The sequence below is a fragment of the Canis lupus genome, chromosome 13, assembly GCF_003254725.2.
Source record: "Canis lupus dingo isolate Sandy chromosome 13, ASM325472v2, whole genome shotgun sequence".
Classification (NCBI taxonomy): Eukaryota; Metazoa; Chordata; class Mammalia; order Carnivora; family Canidae; genus Canis; species Canis lupus.
The window spans coordinates 35606979-35633644 of record NC_064255.1 but is presented as its reverse complement, the minus strand read 5'-3'; the positions used below and the strand labels follow the sequence as shown (position 1 = coordinate 35633644).

Here is a 26666-nt window from a genome sequence, read left to right as displayed (position 1 = left end):
AGAAACATGGATTTTTTTTTTTAAAGATTTTATTTATTTATTCATGAGAGACACAGAGAGAGAGAGAGGCAGAGAGACAGGCAGAGGGAGAAGCAGGCCCCATGCAGGGAGCCCAATGTGGTACTCAATCCTAGGACTCCAGGATCACACCCCGGGCTGAAGGCAGGCGCCAAACCACCAAGCCACCCAGGGATCCCTAGAAACATGGATTTTAATTTTTTAATTTGTGAACAGCACTTTATACAAATCTTTTTAATCCTTTCTTATTCTTATTTATCCTAATATATGGACTCTGAATTAAAAGTTCTAGGTTTGATTGATGATATGAGTTATTTGTGCTGCTTCTCTGTGTATTTTATTAAGTGATTTGTATTTGCTTCCAAAATTCCATTCAAAGGTGGTGTCTGAATTCCTTCTTAGTCATCATGCCAGTATTTTCCATCCACTTGCTAGCCTGTTGGGTCTAGATAATATCTAGAAGAGTAATCAGTTTCTCATTTAGTCCTATATACCTATTAAAAACATTCACGGCATCTGAGGGTGCCTGGCTGAAGCAGTCAGAAAAGCGTGCAATTCTTGAAATTGGGGTCATGTTCACTGGGTGTAGAGATTACTTAAATAAAGCTTTTAGAAACTTTTTTTTAAAAGATTTATTTATTTATTCATGAGAGAGAGAGAGAGGCAGAGACACAGGCAGAAGGAGAAGCAGGCTCCCCACGGTGAGCCCGATGCAGGACTTGATCCCAGGACCCTGGGACCACGCCCAGAGCCAAAGGCAGACACTCAACCGCTAAGCCACCCAGGCATCCTGAAACTTTTTTTTTTTTTTTTAAGATTTTATTTATTTATTTATTTGACAGCACAAGTAGGCAGAGCGGCAGAGGGAAAGGGAGAAGCAGGCTACAGTGCGGGGCTTGATCCCAGGACCCTGGGATCATGACCTGAGCCGAAAGCAGACACTTAACTGACTGAGCCACCCAGGTGCTCCATTTTTAGAAACTTTAAATTAAAAATTATTTTTAAAAAAATTCATGGCATCTGAACGTCAAGGGTTTTTTTGTTTTTCTGTGTTTTGTTTGTCCTTAGCCTTGCCAATAATTAAAAATAAAGAGTAAGTTGAAATTTAAAAGGAGGGGATCCCTGGGTGGCTTAGCGATTTAGTACCACCTTCAGCCCAGGGTGTGATCAGGAGTCCCAGGGTCGAGTCCCACATCAGGCTCCCTACATGGAGCCTGCTTCTTCCTCTGCCTGTGTCTCTGCTTCTCTCTCTCTCTTTCTCTGTATTTCTCATGAATAAATACATGAAATCTTTTTAAAAAAATTTTAAAGGGGGGATCCCTGGGTGGCTCAGCGGTTTAGCGCCTGCCTTTGGCCCAGGGCGCGATCCTCGAGTCCCGGGATCGAGTTCCGCGTCGGGCTCCCGGCATGGAGCCTGCCTCTCCCCCTCTGCCTGTGACTCTGCCTCTCTCTCTCTCTATGTCTATCATAAATAAATAAAAAAAATCTTTAAAAAAAATTTTTTTAAAGGAATTAAATATAACATTTACATTCTTCCCACTAGGGATTACGTCTTAACTGTTTATGTGGGGATCCTTCTGACCGGATGTTGGGTCCCACTCACACATAGGTGTTCTCGGCTTTTCCATGTGCATCTGTATGGTTATACCTCCACAGTTTGGTTTTGTGTGAACAGATTTCCAGGGAGATTTAAATATGCATTTCATAAAAATTAGTCCTTTGCACTTACATGGCTTTACACATCATTTTCACATGTATTACCTTCTTTGACTAAATAGCAATTCTTAAGAATGAGTTACTGCTCTTTTCACTGAAGGAGCCTGAGGCTCAGGAAAGTCCTATGACTCACCCTGGACCATGCAGCTGACAGGGGACTGATCTCAGGCCCCGGAGCCCCTTACCCTGCCTCCAAGACCAGTGTTCATTCTCACCTGACAGCTCCCTGTATTTCTCCACGCACTGTTCTCCTCCTCTCACTTATCCTACCTATGAAGAGATGCCTCTGACCAGGTGAAGCTGACCTGTCAGTCGTATACTGTTTATGATCCGAGTGCCACTCTCAGAGTGCACTTGGAGACCCTCAGACTTAGCCTGGTAGCCACCAGAATCCCTTCCCTACAGTTCTGTTTCTGTGACCCATTTTGTTTTCTCTGTAGCTGTTCTTATTCCTCTTCACTGAATTTTGTCTCCACGGTCATTATCACTAAAAACATGAGGGGAGAGTGGAATAGCAGCCATGGAGGTCTCATTTCCCCCTGGACGGCTAAGGGCTGGGGGCTGCACATGGCTCCCGCTCGATGTCCAGTCACAGGGACAGGGAACTGTGGCTGGATGGAGGGGTGTAGGAAACAAATGGAGGAACACTGGCTTCATACCAGTTTCAGGTTAACATGTACCTCCGGTGCGGCCGAGAGGGAAGCAGAGTGCCGTGTGCTCAGGCCGTCAGTGCTTGGCTGAAAGTGTGGCACTAAGAAGCCAGCAGCCTCTCTCCCACCCCGCCCCCACCCCTTTTTTCCCTCTGAGCCCCAGATCGGCGTTTTAGCGATAACCTTTTGCATTATAATTTTAGTGATTGCTCTAGAGACTACAATATGCATGTTTAACTTTTCCCCGTCTCCTTAGAGTGAATGACTATACCATGCTTATGATGTCGGGTTCTTGCAGCCAAGAAGGTCCATTTGCCACCACCTCAGTCCTTTATGCTCTAGGTGTCATATAGGTTACATTCGTGTATGTTAGGCACATCACAAAATAAAATTTTTCTGTGTGTTTTAAATAGTATTTTAAAGAAAGTAAAGAAACAGTCTTTCGTGTTTAACCCTGCACAGCGCTCTTTATTCTTTCCTAAAGAGGCTTCTTTTCAGTTTCCCACCCACCCAGAGAACTTTTGAACATTTCCTGTGTTCATCTATCCGTGGTGAATTCCATTAGTTTTTTTGGGTTCTTGTCTGACAAGTAAATGAACTTAATTTCACTGAAACAGAGTTCCCACTTGAGGGTGGTGCTGTATTTTTTTCTTTCAGCACTTTAAAGCTCTTCTTCCACTGTCTCCTGATCTCTGTTATTTCTAATAAGCAGTCATTGGTCTTTCAAATAATTGTTCCTCTCTTCTTGCTTTGTCATTTTCTACTGGCTGCTTCCATCGTTTTCTCTTTGTCTTTCAATTTTAGCAGTTTTGCTAGAATGTACTGGGGTGTGGTTTTCTTTGTATTGACCATATCTGGGGTTCACAAACCCTCCTGAATCTGTAAATGTGTGTCTTTCACAGTTATCTACTCAGGTATTTTTCTGCTCTGTTTTCTCTTTTCTAAAATTTCAGTTCCCTGTATGTTACGCCTTTTGACAGTGTCCTTCAGGTCCCAGGGACACTGTTCTTTTTCTGTTTTCCCCCAGTCTTTTTCTCAAGTCCTTCAGATGGAATCACTTTAATTGACTTGTCTTCAAGTTCCCTGTTTTGTCACCTCCATCCTACCAATCATCTGATCCTGCAGAGATTTTATTTCAGATACTGTATTTTTCATTTGGCTCTTTCTTATAGTCTCTATTTCTTTGCTAACATTTCTTATCTTTCCATTAATTATGAACAGACTTTCCTTTATGTCCTTGAATATAATAGCTCCTTCAAGTCCCTGCCTGCTAATTCCAACTTCTGGGCCATTTTTGGATTTGCCTTCTTTACATTGTTTTTTTCCTCGTGAGAATGGATCACATTTTCATGTTTATTTGTATATCAAGTAATTTTAGATTATGTCCTGACATTGTGAATAATAGATTACAGAAAATTACAGAAACTCTGGATTCAGTTATATTCCTCTGAAGAATGGTTTGTTTGTTTTAGCAGGCAATTAGCTCAGCTGGTCTCAAATCACAGATTCTTTCCCCATGTTGGGGGCAGCAGCCCACATCTCAGTTCGGTTCTCTTTGCCTTAGTTGGGCTACTGGGAGCTTGTCCTGTGTGTGCATGGTTCCAGGTTCAGCTAGAGATTTGGGTAGATTTTGTAAGACTAGGGTCTGCTGTCTGACAAATGACCATAAAAAACGGGGACTCATACAGGGCTCCTCACCCTCATAATGCCAGCACCCCCTCAGAGTCCGGCGTTGTGAGATGCTCTCCTGTGCTGCCACAAAGTTGCTCCTTATGTCCACAGTCAATAATTGCTATCTGCAAGATGGTTTGTCACATAGTTGCTACACAAACTGGCCAGAATGGAAGTCACTATTTTTAAAGAAAGATTTTTAGTAGAAATCACTTTTTTAAATAATTTTGAGATGGGTATCACCACAACTAATCAGAAGTACATTATTTCTTGCAGTTTGAGATACATACAGAGAAATGCAGTTTTGGTGCATTCATGAAACTAGATGCCTGCTTGTAAGAGAAAAAGAGCAGAGACGTCTGCTGTAACCCTGTGGTTATTTACATTTGCATTTAGCCACAGGTCAGCCACTTAGATACACCATCCGGGACTGCATCTCAAGGCTCCAGACTTGTTTTCTGCAAAGATATCAGGCGGGGGTTTTTTTGTGAAAAGGTCAGTTCCATTCCTTTGTGGTGAGGCAGTGTTGGGTAATTACAAGAGATCATGTTTCAAAACTGGTATTCCCGTGAACTTGCCAAAACGAGCTCTTTCCCTCTTGGCTTTTTTCCCTTCCAATTTCTTGCTGCTCTTTTTCTGGATGTTTTCCAGATTTGCCTAAGTAGCCTATAAACCCAGGCTGATTTTGTGATGTTTAGGTGATCAAAGTCCAGTCTTTAAGAAACTGTTCTTCAAACAAAACAGATTTCTTATATTTAAAAGAAGAAATGGTTTGTAGTTTCAGAGAAAAGAACAGTAGTGCATCAGTCACAGGGGAAACACCACAGAAATTAGATCAACAAAATACCTTTCTTTCCCAGGGGGAAAAGGTCAGGTAAAAGTATGGAACTAACTAATATTTACTTCAAAGTTTGACTGTTTTTTTTCCTCATACTTTATTTCTCACCCTAACAATGGGTAGGGTAGACAGGATTATTCTCATTTCTGAATGAGCCAACACATTGAAGTAGGCAAGGCAGCCTGCTGCCACAGACGGTGACGGAAGTGCAGCGTATAGCTTGTTGCCCTTCCTGCTCCCACAGCTTGGATGGCTCCGTTCTCAGCCACGCAGGCCCATTGCCCTGTTCTACTCTAGGCTGGTCGGGGTTGAAGGTTTGTTTTTGTATTTAGCTCAGTACTGGAAACGAGAAGCCTATTAGACCCCTTTTTTACTCTCCATGAAAATACCTTAGAAGTGAAATCACATTGTGTCGCTCCAGAACGGAAATTTCATCAGACCTCTCCATGCTAGCTGGTGGAGGGCATGAGACCAAGTTCCCTGGAAGTGCTGCAGGCCAAGAGCACACAGTCAGCAGCCCCTACACACTCTGCGCCCTCGTACTCTCAATCGATTACTTTGAGGACTGTTTCTGTTGATGTGAGGGAAGTAAGGGGAAAAAAAGAAACACTAAAGTACTGCTTTCTCCCCTTTCACACGTCTCACCAGGTGGGACTGGTGGGTGAGCAGAGGCTGGATGACCACGTGTTCTCATGTTTGTAAAGCCCAAGCTTTCACTGGTTCATCTCCTTGGAAGTTAGACCTAGAAGCTGCCGTCCCAGGAGAAGCGATGGCGGCTCATTGCCAGCTCACATCAAGCAGCCAGACTCTTTCACATGGAATGTATTGCTACTAAAAATATTTGCAGTTTGGGAAAGTATGTTTAAATTTGACCTCCTTGACCCTCTGCACATTCTAGTTTATTGCTCTGGGTCCTGCAGCAGCTTTAAAGAGAAAAGTTCAGAAATGTCTCCATGTGCACTCTTGCTCGGAATAGTCCTCCCATTGTGAAAATAGATCTTTTATGAGTTATTTATACTCTTGACCGCTCTGAGCAACAAACGATGGTTTCTCAGAAGCATTTTGACTTATTACTTTCGGTATGAGAACCAAGTACTGAGATCAAAGTACCCCCTTCCCCATTACCACTGGTCTGCCAGGGGCACGACTCCAGGTTTGGTGAAAGAAAGATCGTAGTGCATGTCGTGTGCACGCACTGTGTATCGGCAGGGAAGCTGGGTTCACACCAGACAGCGGCCGACGCATCCCGTCTAAACACCACAGGACGCAGAAGTGGCGTCCGTAAGTGGTTACGTGATGAAAGGGCTGCCGTGAAGGATTCGGACAGTAAGCTCAGTAGGTCGGACAGCAGGGGGAAGGGACCATGGGTGGAAGAACCAGGGAGGACGCAGCCTGAGAGGGTCTCCCATGGCAAGGGACCTCACGGGACCCTTTGGAGGTGTTCCTGGGGAACAGTAACCTTAAGATCAGGGTGGCCCATTTCATAAAACAACCCTTTTGAGATAAACTGCCTTCATGGGACCGATTTCAAATGCGGTTCCCACTTGGTCTTCCCAGAGCTTGCCTGTATTTCAGTTATTTGAAGAAGTTGAAAAAAAGAACGAACAGCTGCTTGTGGGGTTTTTTTTTGTCTTGGTTTATATGGATTTTTCAGTTGTTAAAACTATAAGGTTTTTGGAAATTCAGATTCCGGGTCTGTTATTTATTTTGAGGGCCCCGAGTGAGAGCAGGGTGCAGAAAAGCTACTGAGCAGGGGCAGCTCCTGTCGCAGGCCCGAGAGCTCAGGCTGGACTCCTGCACCCAGGGGCCGTCTCAGGAGGTGGCCCGCAGGCCTTCCTGGACAGGGCGGGGGGCTCGGTGACGGCCCTCCCTGGCCCCTCAGCGGGTCGACCCTGCTGGTCGTGGCTCACGCACCCGGCCGGGCTCCGGCCTCGGCACCGACGACCCACGGGTGTGGGAGTCTCTCGGCCCCGTTCGGGGGTCCCGGGCCAGGTCCCCGCGGGGCTGGCTCCCGCCCCTTGCCAGTCGCGCGCCGTCCCAGCGCCGGGGACCAAGGAAACCAAAATCATTGTCAGGAGGGAGTGGAATCTTTTGGCTGAAAGCTTCCTCCTGAGGCGCTAATGTCATCACTGAGCAGAACGTTCCCGTGCCTTTAAAAGAAAAAAAAAAGGGAAGAAAGAAACACCCTTCGGTCTGTAGTAAATGGGAAGGGTTTGCTGACTCAGAGCAGCGGCGAGCCGGGAGCCGGTGGCGCGCACTTAGCTGTGTGGGAAGCAGCCCGGCCGCCCGGCCTCCCGTCAGGCAGGAATGTCCTTCCAAAGCAGTTGAGCAAATTCCCAGATTAGAAGGGGCCGCGCAGCTGACCTCGCTCTTCCCTTCCGCGGGTGGCTCTGGGCGGCTGGCGGCGGCTCCCCCGGAGGCTCGGGAGCTGAATGAGCCGCCCTCCCCGAGGCCGCGCGGTGAGGACCGGGGCGCGGGGGGCGGGGCCGGGGGGCGCCCGGTCGTCACCCCCGGGTGAGATGAAGCCCTGGGCAGCGGGAGGTCGGGGAGAGGGCAGTGAGCCGCGCCCGGAGGCCGTGGGCCCGAGGGCGAGGCCGTCGCCCGGCGCGCCGTGGCGGTCACAGGACGTGGGCGCCTGTGTGCGTGTAAGAGCCCGGCCCGGGACTCCTCGCCGGTGCCGGACGAAGCCCGGCTTGGGATTTCTCAGGGCAGTTCTCTTTGGCTCCAAGTAAATTGGGAGTACAGACATCCCCCCGCCCCCCCGGCTCGTCTGTGATTTTCCACAAGCTCCCCTGGTCTTCCCAGCTGTCTTTTTCTTACCTACGGCTGTGCTGCAAACGGACTTGCCTTTGGGACCAAGGCTATTCTAGAGTCCTCCTGTGCACAGTTAGAAACCTGATCCGCTCTCCCTTTCCTTATTGTTATCCTCTAGCTAGCCAGCTGGTGCTCCTCAGATAAGCCGGGTGGGGTCTGGTGTGTGCTCCCTCTGGCTGTCAGCTCCCCTTAAACCATGTATTGTCTCTCTAGCACAATCCTGGAGGAGGAGAAGGTGCAGCAAGAAGAACGGATGAGGATGGAGTCCAGAAGACAGGTCACAGTATCCTGGGACTCCGGAGGGTCCGACGAAGCTCCACCCAAGGTAGCAAAGGCCCCCGCCCCAATTTTGGCATCGCTCCTGCTAACTTTCCGGGTGGACGGTGTAGGCAGTGCTGTGTGTGGGAGGCAGCCAAGCATCAGGTGGTTCTAGGGGTAGACATTATAGCTCCTATGCTCCTGCCCGTTTGCCCGGCATGTTAATCCTCTCCTGCACTCATTCCCCAGTTTGCATTTCAGCTGTCTCAGCCTCAAGCCATTAGGTTAGCTGTGGTCCTAACAGGCTCTCCCTGAGCTCCCCACCCCCATCCTCAGACTTCAGAAGGAGTTTCCTTTGTCGGCTGTCAGGGACCTCGCTAAGGATCGAGTCAGGATGAACACCGCAGCTGGACTAACAGCAGCCCCCTGAATGCTTTATGCTTGCTCTATTTCAAATTGAGTCACAGTGCACCTAACCCCATTCCTTTTGGGGTGGGTCTGGTTGAGAGCTTTGTGCATTCTCTGCCTGTCTGCCGTCCGTGGCTGGCTTCTAGGTATGGGAACTGGAGGCACGTTGCATTTGCGTGTTAAGATCTGCTGGCAACATCCCCAGGCCTTGCCTGCCCACTGTCTCCACATCCTCAACCTCTGGAAGATGGCCAGAACCTTTCCCTGTTGCTCAGCCACACTGTGGCTGGGGTTTGGGACATAGCTGGCCCTTAAACACTTGTGAGATTAAGAATTTTTTTATACCCTTTTGCATTTGACAGAGTGGTATTTTCACACAGTGGCTTACTTGCCATGAATAATCCAGTTTACAACATTTTCTGGAATATAAATAGATAATAGGCTTTACCTACTATTTAATGAGCTAAAAATATATTAAGAAGCTGACAATTCTTTTTTTGATTTTCTTTTTTGAAAAATAATCAGAAGTCTGTTAGCACAAAGTACTATTTAAATATTATACCTATTTTTTTTTTACAAGGCCTAAAAGCTTGTATTTTCTTGGTTGATGTTTTCAACTGTGTAGTAGTAGCTCACAGTAGTAGTCACACAGTTAAGGTGACTAGAGATGACTGACGCAGTTCTTCAGAGTTTTAGAGGTGAAGGGTTCCCTAATCCAGCCTCCTGAACGGGTAGAAAAACTGGGGCCCAGAGGAGGATAGCCACACCACCCTATCAGTCAGCTGGATAGTCAGCTGGTGTTCCTTCTGTGTATCCTGGTTAACAACAACCGTAAACCCTTAGTTACCCACAGAAAAACTGAGAGCGCCCCGTCCCAACATGTAAGGCCCTCCCCTTTGTATATACACATTTGCCTGTTTCTTAACTTGGGGGGCAGCAGGACAACGGACAGGGCCTGGGAGGTGGGAGAGTCTCAAAGCTAGTTCCTCGGGCTTAGGGGCCAAGCGAGTCTCTTCACAGAGACTCTGATGACTGGGCGGTCCCTCTACCAACAGCCTCACTGTCCTCACTGTGAAGCAAGGATGTTAACATCCCTACGCCTCAGGGGTGTAGTGAAGGCCACATGAGGTCCTGCATCTGCGGTGCTTGAGGGAGTCACGGAGGTGTCAGGTACTGCACACACTTGGTGATGAGCACCACACCTTGCAGCACTCCCCCTGAGCCCACAGAATTCAGGAACTTGGTCTATCTCAGTGTTCTTCTGTAACTCAGTCGGTAGGATGTTTAAAATTTTCATTTGGCTAAATTTTAGAAGCTGTAGTATGAGGTTAGATTTTTTCTGATTTAGAATACCAAAGGCATTTTTTTTCTGGTTTTGAGAGGTTTTCAGAGTGCCTATTTTGAGGCTCTTCTCTATAATCAGAGATTGTTCTGCCCTTTAAAGTGGATCAGCAAACTATCACCCACTGCCTGTTTTTGTGATCAGAATTTTATTGGAATGAATTGCATGCTTCATTTGTGTCTTGTCCCTGGCTGGCTTCAGCCTGCACAGGCAGGGTTGAGTAGTGTCACAGATTAAAATATTTGCTCTTTGACACCTGGAGGAAAAGGTTGACAACCCATGGATTAAAAGTTTCCATGGCTAGGAAATCATCTACACTAGTATAAATACACAGATGCTTGATGGCTATAAACAAATACGCTAATTATTCGGTACCCTTGCCAGTCAGAATTGGGTCTGGATGAAGTTTTTCCCTTCTCCGTGGTAATCCACAGATTCAGACTCTGATTTTACATAAAGTTACTGTATTTGACCTATCTACAAGTGAGTCGCTTGTCTTCAGGATGCTAACCGAGCATTGCATCCTGGACTTTCCTCCACCCTATGAAGTGGGAGCTCTTGAGCCTTCTCCGTTTATTTAGTTCTGACTGTGCTGTCTTTTCACAACAAATTCCACTTAAATTTCTTCAGTTTCTGTAGGATCTCGGACTTTTATAGATGAATGTTGTGTACTAATAAAACTTGTAATGTAAAAACTTGTAAAAAACCTAATTAGGTTTTTAAAGCGAAATATTTTTCTCTCCCACATTCAAGATTTTAAATTAAAAGCTTAGTCTGCCTTCGGCTCAGGTCACAATGCCAGCCCCACGTTCTGCTCCCTGCTCAGCAGGGAGTCTGCTTCTCACTCTCCCTCTGCTGCTCCCCCAGCTCATGCTCTCTCTTTCTACCAAATAAATAAATAAATAAAATCTTTACCAAAAAAAACCCAAAAAACTAAAAGCTTAGTTATACTTAATGGCAAAGGCATTATAAGCACAAAGCTAATTATTAAAGATATGTTACCATTTTTTTTTTTTTACGATTTTATTTATTTATTCATGAGAAACACCCAGAGAGAGAGAGAGGCAGAGACACAGGCAGAGGGAGAAGCACGCTCCCTGCAGGGAGCCCGATGTGGGACTCAATCCTGGGTCTCCAGGATCAGGCCCTGAGCCAAAGGCAGGCTCCAAACCACTGAGCCACCCAGGGATCCCACCAATTTCTTCATGGGTACTTAGTACTAGTTTTTTTCTCACAATAATAATCTTCAGAGAAATTTGTCCAAAAGGAATGCAGCCCAGGGAGCCCCACTTTGGGTTCATTTCATTGCTGCGAGTTGTTCTGCACGTTCCCATCAGATCAGTGGAGAGCCTCAAGCTAAAAATAGCCTTTTCCGCAGTTTTTGAAATGTATTTCTTGGACCTCTGGGACCCCGAGACCATTTCAGAAGTCCGTGAGAGCAAAACCATTTCATAATAATGTCCACATGTCATTGGCCTTGTCCACTCTGCTGACATTTGCAGTCCCGTTGCAGACATAACAGTGGACAAAGCTATGATCACCTTGGCACACGCCAGGGCAATGGCGCCAGGCCGTGCTGGTCACCACTCTATTCTTTACCACCGTGCTCACGCAAGAAAGAGATGCCAGCGTGCGGAAGAATGACCCGGATGAAGCAGCCAGAGGTCTTCTGTGGGAGGAAACAGCAAGTCAGGAAAGACACTTGCTGTACAGCTGAGTAGTGGAACTAAACACTTTTCTCACAGAAAACCAGTTTTTCTTGAAAGTAGGGTGGGCAGACACTGTGGCTGTTCAAAGTTGTGCATTTGGCAGACATCCTCTCAAGAAGGAAAGAAACAAGAGCATGTCATCAGGGAAAGTAACTGATAGTGTTTGTTGCTGATGATAAAATTCAAGTTTCCAAGCAAAATTTAGAATTTCAAAAAACATCCATCACCATAACCTTGACAGCTTCCCAATTCGGAGGCTTTTCTGATGAGCTCAGAGTGATATTAACAAATGTGATTTCTTTGCATGTGTAGACTGAAACGGGTGGGCATTGCAAAGGTCCACATAAGTCAGTGACTCGTATTTTCCAGATGATCACTGAAGGATGTCACAGAATCACACATGGGTAGACAATCCATTCACAGTACAAGACGGAGTCATGAGTCTTAATGTAACAGATAATGATAGATACGGTTTCAGATTCCACACTGCAAGTCACCTTTAAGAAACCAGCACTTTTCTGAGTTGGGGTATAATGTCAGAAACCATGCCCACAACAGTGCCAAGAAACTGTTAACGGACTCCTCCCCTACCCAGCTGCACGGCTGTGTGAGGCTCGATCTTCTTTGTGTGCCACAGCGAGACAGCACAGCAGACAATGCAGAAGCCAGCGTGAGAGCCGACAACCTTCTCCCAGGCCCGCCATTAGAGGAATTTACATACACACATGTAACGGGTGCCACTCTGCTCGCTGATTTGTTTAATTTTGAAAAAAGTATTTTTTTAAACATGTAATTAGTTTGTTATTTTTAAGTGTTTTAATTTTAATAGCATAAATATGGGTAGATACATTCCCAATAAACAAAAGCCCTTGGAGACCTCAGTAATTTTTGAAAATATAAAGGGGTCTGGAAGATAAAGTGTTCAGAGTGGGTGCCTCAGAAGTGTTTCTCAGCCCTAACAGGAGCCAGTGCTCCTCTTCTGTAGGAAGCATTTATGATGTCCCACTGCTAGCTCTCAAGTAAAATACATAGGCAGTAAAATAACTTAACACTAATTTCAAAATGCCAGTTCTTCCAGGAGACCGCTAACTGTACAAGAAAGCTAAAACAGCATGCACCCGCCCTGGGAGAGCCACTCAGGTGGGATTACACCCCCAGGAGTGGTGAGGTGGCCAGGTGCTTACTCCCGTGTGTGGACACACCACATCGGCAGCACCTGCAAATGCAGAGCCTATGGCCACAGCCGAGCACGAATTTCACTGGTCATGTGATGTGATTTTCTAGAATGGCAGAAAATCTTGGTAAAGTTCAAACAAAGCAAATTAACATTGTCCTTTCATATACATGGGAGTTGTTATTGTAGGAGGTTCCGTGTCTGAGAAACTCTGCCAAGTGTTACCTGGGTTCAGATCATAGGACTTTGTTGTTGTTTTATCTCCATAGGGTTGAGCGTGGGTCTGAGGGGAGAGCGGGCCCTGTTGCTCTGACCTTGGGTGCCGGAGGTGTGGTGCTCAGCAGCTTCGCCCTCTCAAATGGCCAATGTGCACTGAACTACATGCTTTACATACAGTGTGATAATTTGAAGACCAATGCCCTTGGGACCCCTGGCCAGAGTGCCGCCACCTGATTCAGGACCCTTGGTCTAGGATGTCTTGGTTTTTCCTCTCTTCCTCCTCACTCGACAGGACTTCAACAGCTCCATAGTTTGCTTTGTTAAGAAATATTACAATCCAAGATTGTGTCTTTGAGAGGGAGGGAGCAACCCTGCTGAATCGTAGTACTTAGTAGGAATTGACACTTTTGGCCGCTCACGCGGAAGCCATCTGCAAAGCATGATGTGTTGTTCTACCTTCACGAGAGCCCTGTCCCCAGCTCCCTGTTGAGAATGTGGAGGCAGAGCGGTGAGTCGCCCTGACCTCAAATGCTGGCCCTCTGGTCCCGAGCCTGCCCCCGCCTACCGTGCTGGCTCCCCATTTGTGGAGAACACAGGCAGAGCTGTGTGACAGCACGTGTGCACTCTGCACAGCCACTAGTGAGCAGAATCTGGCTTTGTGGTGTTCTTTGTACGATAGTTTTGTCTGCCACAGAACTTGTTTTCATCTTTTTATCTGTTGTTTTATCTTGAACCTTGTAAGCGCTCTCTTTGGCTACCCACAAAGTATTTGAGTCCCTCTGGGATGTTGTATGGAGATTTTGCCAGTTTTTGATCAATCCCTTTTTGTTTTTTCCTTTATTATTTATTGAGTCAAGGTGTGCTTGTAATAGAGTGGCATCACCACGTAGCAGAGTTTGGAGTCAAGCAGATCTGCCAAGAGGCACTGTGCAGCCTGTTCACACTGCCTGACTTCTCTGAGCCCTGGTTTTATCCTCTTTAAAATAGGGTGATAATATTCCTGGGTGACATTGGTCTTCAGATTGTCACACTGTATGTAAAGCACGTAGTTCAGTGCACATTGGCCATACTGAGTAAAAGTTTTTATTTTTGCCTGTGTTACTTACATGCCACCTCCAGAATCTAAGCCAGAGGACGCAACTGTACAACTGTCAGATAGCTCTGTTTCCTGTCCTGATTCTTGGCTCTGCATCCTTCCATGCTTGGGCTCCGGGAGCCTTTCCCATACCACCAATGCATACATGTTAACACATACTTGTGCCACAAGTGCTGCCACTCTATCAGAATACAGATAGTCGAATTTTGTTGTTTTCCTTGACCTCTTTTAACCACTTGTTTAAATGAAACCTTTAAAAATACAAATCTTGAAGGGTAGTCCCTTGGGCTTTCTGGAACGTACTTTGGAAACTGCCACCCTGAACACAGTAAAGTCTGTGACCCTTGGTGCCCCTTTCCTGTTTCCAGAGGTCTTGGGGATCCATCCTCTTGCTTGGTTAAGTTTGGGGTGAAATGGGGCATCTGGGTTTCTCAGTGGTTGAGCATCTACCTTTGGCTCAGGGCATGATCCCAGGGTCCTGGGATCAAGTCCCACATTGGGCTCCCATCAGGGAGCCTGCTTCTCCCTCTGCCTGTGTCTCTGCCTCCCTCTCCCTGTCTCTCATGATTGACTAAGTAAATAAAATATTTTTTAAAAAGTTTGGGGTGAATCACATCTGGGCCACCAAAGTGTAGGCTGCATCTTCCACCCTCAAAGATTGAACAGCCCCACAGTAGCAGAGTTAGAGCAAGGACAGAGGTAGCTGCATCCATCAGGGTTTGAAGCAGGGCTTTCAGCAGTGTTGCAGAGGACTTAGGTGTTACATCGGGTGGGAAAAATCAGGAGATTTCAGGAAATCACTATAGAAGACTCAAAGGATGGGTGGTGCTCCCCTAAGCTTGTTGAGATACAGTAGTTCTTTGTGTATTCTGGATATGACTGTCATACATGATTTGCAAGTATTTTCTTCCATTCTGTGGGTTGTCTCTTTCTTGGTGGTCGGTGCCATTTGCTGCACAGAAGCTTTTAATTTGGATGATGTACAATTTATCTTTTTCTTTCTTATTGATTGAGCTTTTGGTTTCATATCTACAAAACCATTGCCTACCCAGGGTTACAAAGACTGGCCAGTTCTCTAAGAGTGTTTTTTTTTTAAGATTTTATTTATTTATTCATGAGAGACACACAGAGAGAGGCAGAGACAAGGCAGAGAGAGAAGCAGGCTCCATGCAGGGAGCCCGACGTGGGTCTCGATCCCAGGTCTCCAGGATCACGCCCTGGGCTGAAGGCAGCGCTAAACCGCTGAGCCCCCCAGGGATCCCTCTAAGAGTTTTACAGTTTTACCTCTTACATTTAGATCTGTGACCATTTTGAGTTCATCTGTGTGTGTATTATGAGCAAGGGGTCCAGCTTGATGTTTTCACATAGGAATACCCTGCTGTCTTTGATGTTTATGGGAGAGTGTCTCCTCCACTGAAGTGTCTGGACACTCTTTATCATTCTTTCCACCTTAAGTCTTTTGGAGAAATGCCTTTTTCAGTAAAACATAAATTGAATAGAATTTTCAAATACTCATTCATATGTTCTGTTGATTTTTTTTCACAGCCCAGCAGACCCGGTTACCCTAGTCCAAGGTCCAGCGAAGGATTTTATCCCAGTCCACAGCACATGGTACAAACCAATCATTACCAGGTATGTGGAGACATTCTTTTATTCTCCACGTTTGAGGGTGGAGAGGGACATTGTATGTATTTATACTCTTTATTTCTGTACTTAGGAGTATGATTTGTCAAGCAGAAAGCTAAGAAAGTAACCCACTAAATAATTGTCTAGGTAGATGTCGTGTCACCAGCCCAGAGGGCTGTAGTCAACCCCTCAGCCTTAAAGCAGCAGCTGGGAAGGTGCCCTGCCCCACATTCTCCACTCCATTCCTCTCCTCCCTTTGTGCAAGGTGTAAGGTGAACCTGGTGGCTCCTACTATGCAGAAGTAATAATGAACTGGACAGTTTCTCTGGAAGGCAAGAATAACATTCAAATTTACCTAAAAAACTAGACAAGATGCCTTATGGACAGATGTGGAAAGAGTGTCAAATACCTTCTTACAGGGAAATACCTTCTACAGTTAGAAAAGAGGATCCTTGAAAGAAAAGGACTAGAAGCAAAGTCAGTAATGTTTCTGGTTTGGAGGGAAGAGTATTTGCTTTTTGGAGGCATAACTTACTTAAGGTGAAATGCTGAGATCTCAGTTCTGTTGAAGGGCACAGCTGTGTCCCCCACGCCACACCAGGGCAGAGAACATTTCTTTGACCCTGGAAGCTCCTCCAGGCAGCCACCTGCTGTCTGGGCACAACTGCTCTCTGACCATCAGCAATGATTGGCGTTGCGTGTTCTGGACTTTCAGATGAATGGATCAAATAGGGTCTACTCTTTCATGCTCAGCTACTTTTACTTGGTGTGATGTCTGTGCGTTGACATCCCAATGAGGGTGTCAGTAATTCACAACTTTTTAATGCTGAGAAGTATTCCACTGTGTGACCATACCACAGATCGTGTACCCATGGTAATGTGATCTGGATAATAGGCCAAATCACTTCTAGGAAATAAGATCATCTCTCATAATTTGTGTCGGCTGTGGCTCTTTTGTAGCCGTACTTTTTATATAACTGGCTGGTACTCCTAGCTGGCTGACAGGGTCAGTTGTGATATCAGCCTTGAATGGAAAGCACTCAACTGAAGAAGATAGCTCAAACACAACACAAGCAATGGGGAGTCCTTGAGTCTTTGTCCGGAGAGGAAGAAGCTAAAAGTTCCCTTCACTGCCATCTCCTTTCACATGTTTCTCCAGGAGCAAAAAGAGAGGCTCACTTACCATGCCTCCTTTGCAGGGTTGCTGAGGGTCAAATGAAAGCATTTTTATTCCTTTACATGCCTCTCAACCCTGATTTAAATCCGGCCTCTTAGATCTGTATGGACAAACACTTCGCTATTGGCATATGGTCCCAGGGAGAGTGCCGGCCATTCCACACTGGAAAGGATGATGGTACTTTGGAACACTGGAATGGTGTCTGCAGCAGGCTCTTCACCTGCTTTACTGTCTCCAGTCCCACTGTACTAATTCTGAAGTGGGGCCCAAGAGCACCAGGCTGTTGACCAGCACCCGAGGTGATGCTGAGCCTGAGAGACCCGTCTAGGGAGACACTGTTGTGAGACACCCCCTTGCTCCAAGGAGGCGAGAATCACTGGGCAGCTCCTCAGCCAGCAGGCTGGCCGGGACTACTCATCCCCTCTGCCTGGCACTGTCCTCGGCCCTGAGAGCATGAAGATGAGTGAGGTGCCCTCCCCCTTGAGGCAGGAGCTCACAGGACCCTCCTCTTGCTATAAGTCTAGGTTACTGGTTGCCTTGGGCTGTGGTTCATCCTTGGGGAGCCAGCACCCTGACCTAGGTTAGTGGTCAGAGCAGCAGGAGGTGTATGGATGGCCTGAGGAAGGAAGACAGGCACTGAGCAGGACTCGGACACCAGACTTGTTTAGAATAAGTGTGACAGCATCTGCTGATGCGGCAGAGAAAACACAGGCCTCCATGGGCCCTCCACAGCGGCCCGTGCCCCTTTCGCTACCTGGCTCTGGTACTTGTTCAACTGTGGCTCCTCCCACCCCAAGTGAAAGCCCTTGAGGACAGGGGCTTGTCTCTGCTTTAAGTGCCTACCACAGTGTGTAGAACAGAGTAAGGTTTCAGTGGATAAATTAAAACATTCTTATTTTCATCTAACGAGTGATTAAGTTCTCCCAGGCCCCAGGTTTCCTTATCCTGTAAATGAGAACAGCTACAGGGCATCACCTGGTGTTACGTCGTGTTCCTTCTTGGCTAAAATGCCCATCAATCCTTTCACAGGGTTGGTGTGATACAGGATATTTGAAATCTCTTTGTTGGGCAAATTGCTAGAGGTTCTTTGGCAGTAATACGACCAAGAATGGTAGTGATATATCATTTTATGTTTAGTAGAATTTTTGTATTGAAGTACTTGCATTCAAGTAAACTGTGAGAACAATTTGTACATCTTACTTGAAAGTTCATTAGTTACATGTTGTCGGTATGCAATTTTGGTATAAATCAATGACCAGAGACCTAACAAATACACAAAGTCTTTCTTGAAGAATGTGTTGATGTATGGAAATACGGCTTTAGCTATCTCTTAACTCATTACAAAATTAACTGACCACCCGGCCATCCAGTACTAACCCAGTGAGCTATGGAAACAAATGCTGGTTCTGGCCTCTCGTGATTGAGGGAGAATGCCACATAAAGAAACTCCTCTCGTTTTCCTTCTGCCCTGGGATTTTTCTCCTTGTGCACCTGAAAGTCTTTTCTTTGCCATAATCATCATAGTTAGAACGTGATGCCTGTGTCTCTCATTGTCAGCCCTAGCTTGTTAGAGAAGAGGTGCTCTAGAGGAGCGCCCACAGAGCCACATTCATGGCTCCTATTGCTTTTGCATCAAGGATGCAGAGTAAATGATTTCTGATTTCCTGGTGTATATTTGCACTGCTTTTCTACATGGCCTTCATAGATTACCTTTCCTGAGGCTTTAGTTGAGAATCCATTTCCTTGCCTTTACCACCCTCCAGAGGCCACCTGCATCCCTTGGCCATGATCCACTCCCCCCGCCCCGACCCCACCTTTAGACCAATGGTGCCATATCTCTGACCACTCTTCAATAGCCATTTCCTTCCTACTCCCCTGCTGTTCCCGCTGGCACTGGTAAGGAACCTGCTTATTACATAAGGTCCATTGGGATAATCCAGGATCATCTCCCCATATCAAGACTCCTAATTTATAACCACATATGTGAGGTCCCTTCCCATGTAAGGTATCATAGCCACAGGCTCCGGGATCCAGACGTAGAGTCTCTGGGCATCATTGTTCTGTTTGCACAGTGTTTTTTGTCATCTTTATTGCTTCCTTGCACAAGGAAAGTAGAACTGTGCAGAAGCACGCTGTGTCGGAACCTGACCCTGCTGCGCCCCATTCACAGGTCTCTGGCTATCCTGCTTCACATGGGATCCCAGCCATGGCCGGCAGCATCTACCCAGGTCAGGCATCTCTTTTGGACCAGACGGATTCATGGAATCATAGACCACAGGAGATATCAATGTGGCAGCCCAACATGGAGGTAAACTGGGTGTTCTTGGGCTTTTGTTTGTTAGCTGATGAAGCTTGGCCTAAAGTACCTTTTATTTCTGAATCCTAAGAGTTACTGATTTTGACGGCCTAATTTTAAGGTCAAGACACTCCCATCTGCTCAAATTCCTCCTGGTTCTGTGAATCCTTTTTACTAAAAGAGACACCGCCGCCATCATTAGCCCACTCACCTGAACGGCAGCACTTCAGGCTGAATGTCATCAGCATGTGCACCAGCTGTGTCTCGGGAAGGAGCAGGGAGGCAGAGCCTCCCACTCTGTGGGCCATGTTAACTGTCATCAGATTTGCCTGGTAAACAAGAACCACTCCTGTGATAGTAAATGTTGATTCTTGGACTCCTGGAGAACCTGGAGTTGGCTGCTCATGCCCTTGCCCTTGCCTGAGCATGTTTGACGATTGCTTGGTGCTCCGTGGCATATGTGTACTAAGCCTAATCCAGATCATTTTCACTTCTTCACTGCAGCCAGCAATGTATTCTCTGCACATACCTTGGATTCTTTTTCTTTCTTTCTTTCTTTCTTTCTTTCTTTCTTTCTTTCTTTCTTTCTTTCTTCTTTTTTTTTTAAGATTTTTATCCATTCATTAGAGAGAGAGCACGTGCATGGGTGTGGGGAGGGACAGAGGGAGAGGGACAAGCAGACGCCCTACTGAGCAGGGAGCCTGACACACGGGGCTCGATCCCAGGACCCTGAGATCATGACCTGAGCCGAAGTCAGACCCCAGCCAACTGAGCCAGCCACCCAGGTGCCCTGGACAATTTCCTTAGAATAAATCCTGCAGGTGGAGCTGAATGACTTTGTACTTATTAAAGATGCTTGGCAAGTGGTAACTTGGAACCTCCAGGAAAGTTGCTCCCGTGAGCGGAGTATAAGAGACCCTCTTTACACCATCCTCTATTTTGCTTTATTTACTTATTTATTTTCGGAAAAACACAGAAAACAGTAAGAGCATCCTAAATACACTCCTGAGAGCGGATGTACTGTTTTATTTGCTCCCCTGCCAGGACTCTGCTGCGCTGGACCTGCGAGGGATTGGGCAGGTATTGCCGACCCACCTAATGGAAGAGCGGCTAATCCGGCAGCAGCAGGAAATGGAAGAAGATCAGCGCTGGCTGGAAAAAGAGGAGAGATTTCTGGTAATTGTGTTTCTGGTTAATTCTGGTAATTCGGATTTTTTCCAGTTGTAAAGCTCTGCCAGAGTGCACTGTATCACGGATGATTGGAAGAGTTCATCTTTTTCAGAACAAGAGAGTTCCTTTTACATCTGGTCCCTAACACTTGCAGTAGTGGGTTATTTGCTTTTTTGGACTTTTTTCTGGCCAGATATCCAAGGTTTTAGTAGTGGCATTACAGGCTCAGAGGTGTAAGTATTTCTTTGGTTTTCGCAGAAGCAGCTCCCCCTTAAGGGTCAGCTCACATGTAAGACCTTTTATTTTGCTCCTGCAGCACGTGTCACCAGATAGCTGAGAACCTGTGGTCTGCCCTCGCGGCGTTCCTCCTCTCGTGGTCTGATGGGCGCAGGCCTCCTCCCACGTGTATCTGGACTGCCCGAGTCTGCAGCCCCCTTGGAAGTCCTGCGGCAGAGGGGAAGTAGTAAGGCACAGCCATCTCCATGTGTCACTTGACACAAAGGCCCTTTGGACTCATGGCCGAGCACTTCTGTGCCCTCGACCTCAGGACCCACTCCCCAGTCAGCCCACACAGCTAGTTCTCATCCTTCCTGAGAAGGATGGCTGCACAGAGCCAGGACTCCTACTATTTCCTCACATTCTTGGTCAGTACCTTTCCCTGGGTAGTCCACAGCCGGTCCCTCATGCTCTGATTCAGTAAACATTCCTTGAAGCCACATCTGTGTCAATCTGTATGCTGGGGGACTAGACACCGGTGAGGGTGGGGGATAGTTCTCAAAAGGCTTACAGTCTTCCGAGCAGAGAAGCGTTGAAACCAGCACTTACTGGTGATATGCCACAGTGGTTTCAGCCTTCATAAGTGGCTCTCATTTTTTTAAAACTGTAGTTTAAAATTAAAACACTCAGGCTAGGTGAGGCGTGTTTTCCCCATTGGTGAAGCCAGTGCCCCCAGCACATTGGGCTGCCCTTAGCAAGCCTGCCATCCCAGTGCCCACAGGAACTGGGAGCATGCTGGGAGGCCTGCAGACACTGCACACACCCCACACTCGGTTACTGCCAGTTGGCATACACCCTGGTCACAGATGCCCTTCACCACCAGATGTATTTCTCCTATATGGAGTCAGCTGGTCCACACAGCCACCCCAGAAAGAAGAGACAGGTCCAAAATCCTTTACCCAAAGTTCTTGAAGGTTTTATGTGCTTCAGAATTCAATATTTTTTACTTTAGAAGGATAGTGTAGTATAGCGCACATGCCATGGAAGCGGTCCTGTTCCATTAGCATCCTGGAGGTAAGAGCACTAATCTTCACGCACAAAACCTTAATGTTCACATTCACAGGTATGAATGCAGACTTCATGTCAGTTCAGGTCAGGTTTTGTCATGAAATTAACTTGCTTCAATTCCAAATTAAAATTAAAATAAATTTCCAGTCATTGGTGCTTGTTAAATTTTGGAAACCAGGATAAAGGAGGGTGACCCTGTTCCTGTATCATCCTCACTTTACAGCAGAGATTTCCTGAGGTCGCCCAGCCAGCATGTAACAGAGCCCGAATTCAGCCCAGAGTCCTGCCACAGGGTCTGTCCTGGCTGCTTTGCAGGGCTGCTCGGCGCATACGAGGTGCAAGGCACCATCCTGCTGTGGGTACTTTGAACACTTACTCAACTTGCCAGGTGTTCTTCTTGCAGACATTTATAGCAAGGTACAGGAAACGTTGATAGGCACCATGAAGGATTTAGTTTGGAACAGAAGTTTCAAACTATCAAAAATCTAAATGATTTACTTTGAAGCATATCATGATGTAAGGCAAGCTGCCGACACTGGTGATTGTTTGCTGTAGTAATCTGAGCGGATCCATTTGGATCTGGAATGGACTCCAAGAATGGCTGTTCCCTAGCACATCTTAGACTTTTGTCGGACAGCCTATTTTCCTGCATTGATATGGGATTGAAAAAGGCCATATTACAAATTCTCCAAACTCCGAACTGATGTACCTACATACCATTGTCTTGGGTATGACTGATGGCACGTGAACAAAGGGTTTTCTCAGGGTTACGGCGTGCTGGCCCATGCTGCTGTTCTGCCCTGCTCTGTGCACAGCAAGGGCAGACGATGAACCCTCAGGTGCTTGGAAGACTCAGGGATGGTGCCAGAGTCCAGATATGTTGAGCCAAGGCTGAGAGATCCATTGGAATTTGCAAAGCAGACAAGTTCCGGAAACCCCACCAGGCAGAAGGAATGAGCATGACTAATGACATGGGTCATAAGACTGTTCTCAGAACTCCCCACCCACGCGAGATGTGACTATAGCCTGGGGAGTGGAAAGTAGTTTAATGAGTTCAACACCAACTCAGTCTTCTGAGTGGTTTCAGGTGTTTATATACAAGGCTCAGGACCCAGCTAGTTAGCTAGTGGGCTTTCTCTTGTCACTGAGATCATTTATAGACCGTACACTGAACAAGCCCTAGAAGAGGGTACAGTAGGGTGAGCTTTTTTTTTTTTTTTTTTTTTAAGATTTTACTCATTTTTCATGAGAGACCGAGAGAAGCAGAGTCACAGGCAGAGGGAGAAGCAGGCTCCCTGTGGGGAGCCCAATGCATGACTCCATCCCAGGACCCCGGGATCACGCCCTGAGCCAAAGGCGTCTAGACACTCAACCACTGAGCCACCCAGGCACCCCTGGGCAAGGTTCAATAAATGGCTAAGTCTGTGTAACCCATACCCCCCACACAGGACATTTCCAAGACTCCACATAGCTTCTTTTTTTTTTTAAGATTTTATTTATTTATTCATTAGAGACACAGGCAGAGGAAGAAGCAGGCTCCATACAGGCAGCCTGATCCTGGGACTCCAGGATCACGCCCGGAGCTGAAGGCAGGCGCTTAACTGCTGAGCCACCCAGGTGTCCCATGACTCAACATAGCTTCCAAGTTATGTGCAAAGTCCACTTACGAAGCTGTATAATATGCCCCCAGGGGTCTGTGGTACCCTTGGTGAGGATGTCTCCATAGCCCAGGAACTTCCCTGTGGTCTGTTCCCAGCATCTTTTATTACTTCTGTGCAGCTTTTAATGATTTTTTTTAAGTGTGTCTTACTTCCCTTGCTAAATTCCTGCCTATCCACTTAGAGCTTCCTGCTGCTGCTCTAATGGTATCATTTTCATTGAGCTCATTGGTTGTGCATTTTCCATGTGTGCATATGCATTTGATTTTTAGACACTTGTCTTGTATTTTCCAGTATCTATCACATGAACTCTGATTTCCGTGGGTTTTCTGTTGCTTTTAAAAGCATTTTTTCTTCATTTCAACATTTGTTACATACTTCGTATTTCTATTCTGAAGCGTCTCTTGCCAACTTTCATATTAAATAGTTCCTTGTCTGCTTTTATTTTTAAAGATGTTGTCTGTAATAGTTTTTCCGTTAGGTATAATGCTGGCTCTATATTTTACATATATACATATACATATATATATATACACACACACACGTATGTATTTTACATATATATATTTTTTTCTTTTTAAGAAAAACCTGTAAAGACTTTGACATGATGAACAATGGGGTACATTTTGCTTGGGTTTGGGCTAGCCTTGCATTCCAGAGTCAAGTCATGAGTGATCATTCTTTTAAGATCATGGCATAGGTCATTGGCATCCCATTAGAATTTCGTATTGCTTTCCTTAAATGAGAATGACTTACTTAGTCATTGTTGGCTTCAAGATCAAATCAGTACTAGTGTCATGGGATGGAGAGTGGGGGGAGGTGGATAATCCCTAACCTATCTTTGGTTTGGGTGTTCGTCAGGTAGGCGTTGTAGGTAGTAGGGCTAAGAGCAAGTGTATAGTCAAGATGGGGGCCTGCTTCTAGCAGGAGTAGCAGGCAGAGATACAAAATCAAGGAGACTGGAGTAACATAAATGTCAGGTCACTGTTTCCTGCCAGAGCCACAGTGATATTTCTAAAATCTGATCCTGTTGCTCTCTGACCTAAAATCTGCCAGTGGCTACCATAAGATGACCACCAGGCCTATGAGCTGACTTTCCATCTTTCCTGTCCTCAAGATCCAGCTGTCCTCAGTCAGCCCCTGACTGAACAGAGAGGACTGGGAACAGGAGGGGAGGCCCAGCACACACAGCCTTTGGGGAATGCCAAGCGGCTGAAATGACAAGCGGGGGTCACCCCAGGAACATTTGGGGAAGAGTGTTCCAGGAAGAGAGCCACCAAGCACAAGGACCTAAGGCAAGGCAGGAAGGGGCCAAGTGTACCTGAGCACAGAAGGGCCACGGCAGTGGCCAGAGTGCAGTGGATACAGAAGACAGACAGCGCAGGGTCCCTGAGGCCATTGCAGGCTGGGAGGACCAGGGGCGTGAGATGTGGTAGGAAAATAACAGACTACCTGTTGGCACTGAAGATGATCATTCCTGTCTTTGATTCTCGTTTGTTTGTTTGTTTGTTTTTAAGATTTTTATTTATTCATTTATTAGAGCAGGGGGAGGGACAAAGGCAGAGAGAATAAGAGAGGTAGACTCCTTGCTGAGCCAGGAGCCCGATGTGGGGCTTGATCCCAGGATCCTGAGATCATGACCTGAGCCAAAGACAGACACTCAACTGACAGACCCACCCAGGCATCCCTGACTCTCTCTTTCAAGAAGATATTACTAGAAAGAATCTAGATTCTGGACTCAGCCAAATGAGAATTAAAAATCCTAGTTATTATGACACTATATGTATAGTTTAACCTCTATAGTTTTATTTATTAATCTGTTAATCTGTAAGATAATTACATTTTCTATAAAGTGTGGGTAATATGTTTCTCCCAGGGCTGGATTGAGGATTAAATGTGTAGCATGTATACAGTGGGGGAAATAGGCAATACACATGGATTTCTCCAAGGGCTTTCTTTCTCAGTTTGTTCTCCATGGCAGCTGTGAGAGCTGCATTGCTGAGACTCTAAAATCCTAGATCATATCCCACATATGACATAGAGTTCCCAGAGGCCATCTCAGAATACCTTCTGGCCACTCCTGACCAGAAACTAATACAATAGATCAAGTGAGAGATTTAGCCACTTGCAAGGATTCTGCAAAGGAGCATTGCTTTTATTAGATTTGCTTGTTATTATAAATAAACCTTAATTCCATTTTGCTGTTGCTGGAGCTCCCAAAAGTGGATTATTTTTAGCAGCTAGCTAACAAAGGCCCCTGCTTTAACTGGACCCGCGTGTTCTCCCAGGATGTGGAGTCTCTGGGCAGGAGGCCGCCTTTTAGGCCAGGGCTCTGAACTGCAGGTCTCTCAAGCTGTCAATGAGGAAGGTCGGTTTCTGGGGTTTTTTCCTAAACCATTATAGACCTGATACCCTTGTAAAATAAAGTAAAAAGCAATTATTAGAAAAATAAATTTTTAAGAAAATATATAAAATATGAGCCAAACTTGTTTATTTGAACTCTAACAGGTCTAAAAGTTACTATTTCACATTGCTCTATAAATTTTTAAAGTTGCTTATCTTCTGTTTCTGTCTCATCATGACCTGATGACAAAACATCTCTGAGCCTCACTGGTCCTTGGACCATGCTGGGCAAAGCATTGCTACACCCTTCCATGGGGTAAGCTTGTATAGATAGAGGAGCTGTATTCTGGTTTGGAAAAATTAACTTCAGAGTTGCTTTGTCAGTAATGTTGCCAAAGTTTTTTTCCAGTAGAGGTGAAAGAACAGCTGTTAATTGTAATCTTCTGTTGTTCGGACTTCCATTACAGTGGTTTCTGTTGTTAAATATGGCTGGCTGCTACCTTTTCTTAAGTACTTTGGGGAGTCAGGATTCCTTCATGTCATCTCCACTCTGGTGCTTGCCCGAGGCCACATAGCCCTGACCTACAGCACTTGGTCCTTGTGGGGGACCCTCTCCCGGTCCAGCTCATGACCTCTGAGGCGGCTCTGTGCTGGCAAACCCCATTACACGAGCTCTCCCACACAGGCCAGAGAGAGCCAGCAGCCTCATGTGTACCCTCAGTCTGTTCAGAGGACCTTGCTTCATATTGGGGGCACTGCTTACAGACAGACTGACTTTGTTACTCATTTATTTTCCTTACAGTAGCCTTCTAACATGGCACTGTGCTAAAGACAGGATTTTGATTTTAAAATGAGAAAGTCCTGTCTATATAAAGCCTACTTTGTGTTCTGAAAAAGGAAATGAATGTTTGAGCTGCTTCTCCTCTCATACAGACGCAGCCAGCTGAATGAATGATGAGTGCCAGGACCGGGGGCCCCTGGGGGCAAGGACAGGGTGGGGAGACTGCTTCTGGCCCTTTGCTGCTGAGCCAGGCCACGGCCCTCCTGTGTTCCTTGCATATGCCACATTCTGGATTAGTAGACAGTGTGGCCCAGTTCAAGGAGAAGGGACTCCAAGTGGAAGCTTTCTAGAGCAACAGCACACGAGGGTTGAGACCACTGTTGTTTGCTGTGTCCCCAGAACCTGAAGCAGTGCCTTC

General features: G+C 46.3%; 1 protein-coding gene across 19 annotated transcripts in view; it reads left to right on the top strand.

Moving 5' to 3' along the window:
- The window catches only part of PTK2 (protein tyrosine kinase 2), a 266474-nt gene that overhangs the window by 219128 nt on the left and 20680 nt on the right, over positions 1-26666 (top strand). For all 19 annotated transcript variants that reach the window (XM_049093133.1, XM_049093131.1, XM_049093130.1 and 16 more), the window contains 4 exons: positions 7921-8032; positions 15459-15545; positions 18887-19024; positions 20057-20188. In XM_049093133.1, coding sequence (XP_048949090.1) covers positions 7921-8032; positions 15459-15545; positions 18887-19024; positions 20057-20188 — 469 coding nt within the window. The remainder of the gene's footprint in view (positions 1-7920; positions 8033-15458; positions 15546-18886; positions 19025-20056; positions 20189-26666) is intronic.